We start from the raw sequence: 8,369 nt of genomic DNA, 5'->3' as shown, positions 1-8,369 counted from the left end.
TTCTTCAATAAATGGTGTTGGAGAAACTGGACAGCCATATGTAAAAGAATAAAACTAGACTGCTATCTTACTCCGAACACAAAAATTAATTCAAAATGGAATAAAAACTTGACTGCAAGACGTGAAATAATAAAATACATAGAAGAAAACATAGGCACTAAGCTTACAGACCTCAGTCTCAGGCATGTTTTTGTGAACTTGATCCCAAAGGCAAAGGAAACAAAAGCAAAAATAAATGAGTAGGACTACATCAAACTGCTTCTGCAAGTCAAAAGAAACTATCAACAAAACAAAAACGTAACCAACCTAAAGGGTGAAGATATTTGCAAACGACACTCCTAATAAGGGGATAATATGAAAAAAAAAAAAAAAAACCCACTCAACAGCAACAACAACAAAAAAAACAGTCCAATTAAAGAATGAACAGAGGACCTGAATAGACTTTTTTCCAAGGAAGACATACAAATTGCCAACAGACATATGAAAAAATGTTCAACATCACTAGTTATTAGGGAAATACAAATCAAAACCACGCTGAGGTATCACCTTGTACTTGTCAGAATAGCTATTATCAAAAGGACAAGAAACAGTAAGTGTTAGAGAAGATGTGGGAAAAAAGGAAACTCTCATACACTATTGGTGGGAATGTAAATCCATGCAGCTACTAGAGAAAACAAAAATTCCTCAAAATATTAAGAGCAGAACTACCATATGACTCAGCAATTCTTCTTCTGGGTATTTACCCAAAAATTATAAAAACACTTGTAAAAATACATGTACCCCCATTTTTGTTGCAGGATTATTTACAATAACCAAGACATGGAAACAACTTAAACATCCACCGATGGATGATTAGGTAAAGATGATGTGGTATATATGTAAAATGGAATACTACTCAGCCAAAAAAAGGATGAAACATTGCCATTTGTGACAACATGGATGGATCTTGAGTATTATACTAAGTGAAATAAGTCAGATGGTCATAGATACAGACAACAGAATGGTGGCTACCAAAGGCAAAATGGGGTAGGGGAGGGGAAAGTATGTAGAGGGGGTCAAATAGATGGTAATAGAAGGAAACTAGACTTTGAGTAAGGAGTATTCAACAGAGTACACAAGTGTTGAATGCTGTAACCTGAAAGGTATAATGTTATTAACCAATGTTATACCTCCAAAATTTAACTTTTTAAATTAAAGATGAAATCAAGTTAAAATTAACATCAAAGCCTAAAAGTAGAAAAGAGAGCTTTCAGGTTGTAGAGATAAGGCATGATCAGTCCCTCTGGGTGAATAAAAACACTGCCCACTTTGATTTTCCTGCTATACAGAAAGACTCTTGTTAAAAATATGAATACTGCTTAAATATGAATACTGCTTAAGGGAAAGGGAGAAATAATACCAACTGGTGTTATAGGCAGACACTGCTCAGCACTTTCTCTGAAAGGTAACAATTAACTTTTTCATTCAAAACAAGCAATTAAAAGACAGACATTTATCATCAATCCTTAGGGGGTCATCTGATCTTTGCTAGCCAATAGACTTAATGATCAAATTAATTTACTAGAACAATAATTTTCCAAGTCATTTTTTCTTGTATTTTTCTTTATGAAATTGCCAAAACCATTAACAGAGAATTGAAAAACAAAGAAAGTGATGTTCAGTTGTGGCTGCTTTACCTAAATGAGCAGTGTAAAGCCAAGTGCAAGCAGCCAAACTATAGGGACTAAGATGGTTGTGCTTTAAGGACATCCGTGCTTGCATTCTTCATATGTAATTACATTGCCAGAGACAAACTATTTCACCACCTCTCAATACCCAGGAACCTGCTCCAACAATTCTCCTCTCCCTTCTGGAAGAAATGTACAAATATGCTTTATAATTAGCCATCAGCGGCTCCTGACATAGTTCCCCACTCCCTCCACCTGAAATACTCTCCTTGCTTGCTTCCAAGATCCCACCATCAGGTTTTCCTTCCACCTCACTGGGCCAGTAGGTCTTCACTCTGTCTGACACTTGATGCCCTAGAGCACCATCCCAGAGCCTCTTTCTATCTACACTCACTCCATCACTTAGGTCAGGGGTCCCCAACCCCCAGGCGTGGACCAGTAACTATCCATGTCCTGTTAGGAACAGAGCCTCACAGCAGGAGGTGAGAGGCGGGCCAGTGAGCGAAGCTTCATCTGTATTTGCAGCTGCTCCCCAGTGCTAGCATCCTGTCCACCTCAGCTCCACCTCAGCTCATCAGGCATTAGATTCTCACGGGAGCACCAGTCCCTGGTGCCAAAAAGGTTGGGGACCACTGACTTAGGTCACCTAGTTTCTTGGTTTTAATACCAACAACATAGTGTTGACCTCAAAATTTCTATCTTTAGCCCAAACCTAAATTTGAGATTCCCATGCCCAGATGCCCACCTGACTTCTCCACCTGGGTATCTCAGTGCACTTGGCAGAGAATCCCAAGTCCTATGCTAGCATCTCCAAGATCTAGCCCTTTGACTCTGACCTCATCCTCTCACAACCACAGTCACTCTGCACCATCCACACTGGCCTATCCTCCTGTCTGAGAGGTATCTGTGCACTTACTATTCCCTCTGCCTGGAAGTTCCTAACCCCAATATCCACATGACTCATCTCCTCATCTCCCCTAGGTATTTCTTCACTGACACCTTCCCTAAACACTCTGCACCCACAGTCACTCTGCACCATCCACACTGGCCTATCCTCCTGTCTGAGAGGTATCTGTGCACTTACTATTCCCTCTGCCTGGAAGTTCCTAACCCCAATATCCACATGACTCATCTCCTCATCTCCCCTAGGTATTTCTTCACTGACACCTTCCCTAAACACTCTACCTAGAGCTGAATCCTCACTCACTTCCTATTTCCCTTCCCTGTTCTCATCTGTCCTTTGTACTGAACACTAAGTTCTACATGTATTTTATTTTGCCTTTCCCTCTAAAATGTAAATTCCATAAAGATAATTTTTTTTCTGTTCACTGCTGTGTTCCAACACTGCCACATAAACAGGCACACAAATAACTTTCCAAGAATAAAATATTTGTTAATTTTAATGCTTCTACATCAATGGCTTCTTTCAATTCCTGCTACAACATCCTAATACCATGATTCCCAGAGTTCTCTAATGAAAAGCCCTAATTAAAGTGAGAAATAGAAGAAAATGAGGAGGAAGAGGAGTTTCTCTACTGGCATACTCTGAAGAGGCCTTAGCTGGATGATTCTTTGAAATCTAACGTTCTATTGTAAATGCTCATGCTTACTTTCCTTCTGCTGTATTCATTTTCACATAAAACAGTGCTGTCCCTTCCCAGATCTTCAGTTAAAAGTGATTCTCCAAGGGGCATGGCATTTTCCTACTGCTGAAACTTCAAGGCACACTGTTGCCTCCTAGGCCTACACTTTCAAAACCCAAGCCTTCGTCAAGTCGTCATCTCTGGGGTATTGCCAAGACTTCTTAAATGGCTTACCTGCCTGGTACACCTTTTCTAATCACCTCTCATGCCACATAGCTCTGTGTTGGAGAGCTCAAGCTCCAGAGCAGTGGTTCTCAAACAGCCGGAATTTGCATTTTCAAAATGTTCCTCAGTGGTCAGGAACCACTCTAAGAACCACTGCTCTCCTGCCAATCTCCTTGTTTGACCCACTCCCACTGCAAAGCTCTAACACCTGGGGCAAGTCATTTGAGCTCTCAGTACCTTAGTTTACTCATACATAAAATGGGGATAATGAGAGTACCCACCTCACAGAATTGTGAGGACTAAACGGGTTATTACAGTGCCAGTGCTGGGCACAGCAAGAGCTCAATACAAATTGCCTTAGTTATGCTGCTTCAACTGGGAGGCGCACAAAAGAAAATTCTTCTCACAGGATTGAGTCTAAACCTCTCAATAATGGAGCAAAGTCCTCACTTTATTCTCTCTGGCTACTCAGTTACAGAAACCCACTACTATAGTCACACTCATCTCCCAGTTATCTAGCTATACCTCAAGCTTTCACCTTAACATCCATTTCCTTCTTCAAAACTTCCTTATCACTATCAACAATTCAAGGCTCATCCGGTCTTGGAGATGTTTCCAGCCGTCTAATCTCAAGTTTTTTACATCTTCCAGACACTTGGATCTGAACCACTTGGTCCTGTTTTCACATATTACCCCTTTGTCTTTAAAAGTCCATGTGGGATTGGCGGGTGGGTGGGTGGATGAATGGATGAATGTGGGATCGGTAGAAAGACGAACAGATGGACAGACCGACAGATATGTGATGGAACCAATAGACAGATGTGTGATAAAGCTAATGTAGCAAATGTTAACTGTAGAATCCAGTTGATGTGTCTATATAAGTGTTCACGGCAAAATTCTGTCAACTTTTTAAATGTTCAGATATTTTCATAATTTTTTTCTTTTTTAAGGAAAAAATGGTACCTACAAGTCACAGGTCCTGACTTAATTCGGATTTAAAGAAAGTGCAACCTTTACCAGCATGTGGCCCCTGCCCTGACTCCGCACAGCAGAAAAAAACATGTCCAGGTTGGAGCGCAGCTCCAGCAAAGAGAGGTGCAAAAGTAAACCCGCCTGAGAGAGGAACTTCAGCGGGGAGTGCCATGATCACAATGTTATCTCACTGAGATACAAGTTAACCCTTACCACCAGGTACGCTGCACAATGTACATATTCTCTCAAACACTTAGCTATTAGCTACTGATCTCGCAACGACCTCTGCGGATGTCCACCGCACGGAAGAGAAAGCCGAGTCACTGGCCCGAAGGCAGCAGAGCCTGGCGCCCGGCCGTGGGCGCGGGCCGGTCCCCCACCTCCTAAAAACCCGGCACATCCTGACAACCACCGAGGAAGGCGGCCTGCGCTGATGAGCACGCAGGGTTGCGAGGTGAAGTGTGAGAGTCTCGGCCAAGGTCAGCGCATAGAAGACTGTGCTTCCGCCCCGGGCACCGGCTTCGGACCCTGCGGCCCCCAGGGAGGCTCCAGTGGCGGCTAGGCGGGGCTGGCTCCCCAGACCCCCAGGGTGAGGGGGCGTTGTCCAAGTGTTCGCCCAGGGCGCACTTCACTCACATATTATTGAAGCGGAACAGGTCATCGCATGTGAAGGCCCGGAGCGTGGTCATTACGCCGCCGCCGCCACCCAAGCCCTCTCCACTGAAACCCTCTCGCCACAACCTCCCGCCCGCTCCGCCGGAAGTCCGCCAACGAGCGGCCGCAGATGTGGGGCGGAAAACTGCTTCCGGGCCACCAGTCTCTAACAACCACGCAGAGACGCAGCTCCCTCTGGCGGCCCGAGCCAGAAATTGCCAGGTCACGGGCTCTTAGCCCTCAGAACCTCCAAACCCGTCTATGGGAGCGACAGAAAGTGGGCATTGTGATCTAGCAAAGAGACAAAGCTGCCGGGTTTAGGAAGCCAAAGCAGAAAAGCGAGATTCAGGACCACTTGGGTGCCCCTTAGTAAATGAGGAAGGAAGTGATAAGAAGTGGAAGGATTCATGGTCCAGAGCGGCCTGTCCCATTATGAGAACTCTGTATGGGATCTCAAATTTCCTAATATCACGTTTAAAAACAAAATAAGAAAGGTGAAATTTATTTTAATAATGTATTTTATTTTACCCAGTATATTTCAAATTGTTATGGAAAAATCCCCAAAACTCCAAAAATCAGACCAGCAAAAAGCCAAGAAGTAACCAAGAGAGAAAGAGAACTCGGTTTTATTACGCCGGCGGTCCCAGAAGAGCTAGTGCTCTGAAAATCTGGACCCGGAGCTAAGGGGCAATTTCACTTTTATACCTGCGTAGTTACAGTTGGCATGGGCTGATTAATAGACCCCTGAAATGGGCTGATTAACAGACCCCTGAAATTGCTATGGGCTACGGGCAGTTACAGAGCATGGATTTTCTAACAAGCACTAAAGCAATGTATCTTTTCTAACTAGCACCAAATCAATACATCTTAAAGAGAGGGGCTACATCTGTCTAAACACTAAAAGCAATATATCTTAAGGGGAGGATGAGTTCTCAGTTGACCCGGAGATCTTTGTTCTATGTAGCAAGTATGTTTACAGAAGCAGAAAACAAGGAACTGATTAGAAATGCTGGCCAATTAAGTGGGAAATTCCTCTTCAAAACGTTATCACTTCACATATAATCAATAGAAAATAATATTAATGGAAAGTTTTACTTTTTTTTTTTTTGGTAAAGTCCTTTATATCGCGTATATTTTATATTTGCCACATATTTATCTCCAAGAACTAAATTGTCATGAGAAATACTTGTTCTGTATTTAAATTTCATAAAATGTATACGTAAAGTATATGGTTTAAAAGTAGATTCACACAACCAAAAAGTTCCAATCATGCTGTTTTCAAATGACTGAATGGAACATCAGTTTTCAAATTTAAATTTAAATGAAAGTTAAATAAAGTTGAAAATTTCATTTGTCAGTGGCACTAGCCACATTTTTTTGTACTCAATAGCCCCATGGGTGGTGGCTGCCACCACTTATAAAACAGTCCAGGTGTAGTCTGAGAAATGAGCATGTCCTACCTGCTCTTAGAGATTCTTTCTCCCCCTACCTTCCCAAGCTACTACTGAGGTGGTTTGGAGGAGGGAGTAGGTAGGCCCATGAGAAGGCTCTTCCAAGATCCAAAATCAGATCCAAACATCGTTTCCAGATCTTCAACAATATAGACATGTGAGTGTAAACACACATGTAAGAGTCCCTGGAACTTGCAAACTCATGCCCACAGGTACAAATGTACCAGCAGGGCAGAAATGTGACATCATGAACTCAGCTTCTGCCTGCTAAGTGTTTAAACAGGGAGAAATTTTAGGGGCAATTTTCGAACAGCAAAGCCTAATGTGCCACATTAAATGAAGTTAAACAAGGATAATTTTTAGAAAAGGTAAAATTACTATTTTCATACAAATAAAAAATGAACATTTGTCAAAGATTTTAACTCTTTAATTTAACTAATGAAAGGACCAGTAAGATGTTACAGCCTGTTCAAAGGAGAATTTAAAATGCACAAGGCAATCAGGATTTTGCTGATATGTATTTAGAAATATGTATAAAACTTGTCAATATCCACAGAGTGGTAATCTACTGCATCTCCTAGACATACCTGATGCATTTATATTTCTATAGACAAGAATCATTTTCATTACTAGCTTACAGATTTGTAAAATAGGTCAAAAACAATAAAAGGCAGAGTTAACCTGGAAAGATGTAATTGACCAGACATCTTTTATAAGTCATTTCAAAATGTCTCATACTTTTTCTGATGAACGAATATTGATTTGAATTTTGTTGGTTGTGAAGTTTTTATAGTGTTTATCATTATTTTTTTATGACTACTTTATGTTTGTACTTATTTAAGTAACAGTATAATAAAAGCAATCTTGATTTTTAAAAACCACTGTGGATTTAACACAAAGACAACACTCAATCCGTGCAGGCACTGGTTCCTGTGGGCTACCAGTTTGCAAACACTGATAGAAGTTATGATTCAGAATCATCATTTCCAGTCACAGATCAAAACTCTTGTTGTAGCTACATGGCAATGCAATGTGTGCCAGGTCACGGGGATGTGGAGGAAATTACAGAGAACATCCTGGAAACATAAGCTAGATCTCCTTTCTCTCTGTCTACTTGTTTTTAAACTGTTATCAGTTTCCAATGAATTAACATCTCGCAGGATGCCTGGCAGGTGCTCAGTAAATAAAGGAGACATATGGGTTGTACAGAAAATCATGCCATCCTTCGTAGTTTACAAATAGATATTATGTTATCAACTGAGTTATTTCACTGTGCCTCAGTTTCTGTAAAAGGTATGTAATAATAGTATTTACCTCATTGTGTTATGAAGTATAAATAGCTAATATTTGTAAAGCACCTGAAATAAGGCTTGCCATTTGAATGTGTGTTAAAGAAAGTAAATAAAGTATTTTGCATTTTGAAGATTCAAAACTTTGAAATGTAGAGTGTGGGAGAGGCAAAAACCGTTAGCACAGTCAGTGTGCGTGGCACATTGTTCACATCCCAGATGAGCAGCTTGTTTCAGAGAGTCAGGTCCTTTGAAGCCACCTCCCTTTCTCTTATTATCTTACTCCACCCAGAAAAGCCTACACGTCAGCACTTGTTTTATTTTGTTTTTTAAAATACCCCTTAGGACTCTTCACTTAAAAAAAAAAAAGTCTGTGTTGTTTAATAAAAGGGATTTATGCCCATTATTTAGCAAATGGAAGACTTGTAGAGATATACAAAGAAGAAAGCAACAAATCACTCAAGATTCCATCCAGGAATAAATCATGTTAATCCCTGAAGAACTTCAGACATCTTTTTATGTAGTTTA

The 8,369-nt window shown here is 40.9% G+C and overlaps 1 protein-coding gene and 1 long non-coding RNA gene across 4 annotated transcripts in view; both read right to left on the bottom strand.

Annotated features, from left to right (window-relative positions):
* LOC111746714 overlaps nucleotides 1-5,077 on the bottom strand; it is a 5,848-nt gene extending 771 nt beyond the window's left edge. The window contains exons 1-2 of the long non-coding RNA XR_002783241.1: nucleotides 2,835-5,077; nucleotides 1,136-2,666 (exon numbers count right to left, since the gene is read on the bottom strand). This is a non-coding gene — a long non-coding RNA (uncharacterized LOC111746714). The remainder of the gene's footprint in view (nucleotides 1-1,135; nucleotides 2,667-2,834) is intronic.
* Nucleotides 1-5,241, bottom strand: part of NAA20 (N(alpha)-acetyltransferase 20, NatB catalytic subunit) — a 20,294-nt gene extending 15,053 nt beyond the window's left edge. The window contains exon 1 of one of the 3 annotated variants that reach the window (XM_023537771.1): nucleotides 5,084-5,241. In XM_023537771.1, coding sequence (XP_023393539.1) covers nucleotides 5,084-5,108 — 25 coding nt within the window. In that variant the 5' untranslated portion in view covers nucleotides 5,109-5,241. The remainder of the gene's footprint in view (nucleotides 1-5,083) is intronic. The other 2 variants (XM_023537773.1, XM_011370783.2) reach the window with 2 other exon arrangements.
* Between the last annotated feature and the right edge of the window lie 3,128 nt (nucleotides 5,242-8,369).

This window comes from Pteropus vampyrus, unplaced genomic scaffold (assembly GCF_000151845.1).
Source record: "Pteropus vampyrus isolate Shadow unplaced genomic scaffold, Pvam_2.0 Scaffold7, whole genome shotgun sequence".
Taxonomy (NCBI): Eukaryota; Metazoa; Chordata; class Mammalia; order Chiroptera; family Pteropodidae; genus Pteropus; species Pteropus vampyrus.
The sequence above is the reverse complement of the archived record's forward strand: the minus strand, read 5'-3'. Positions and strand labels throughout refer to the sequence as shown.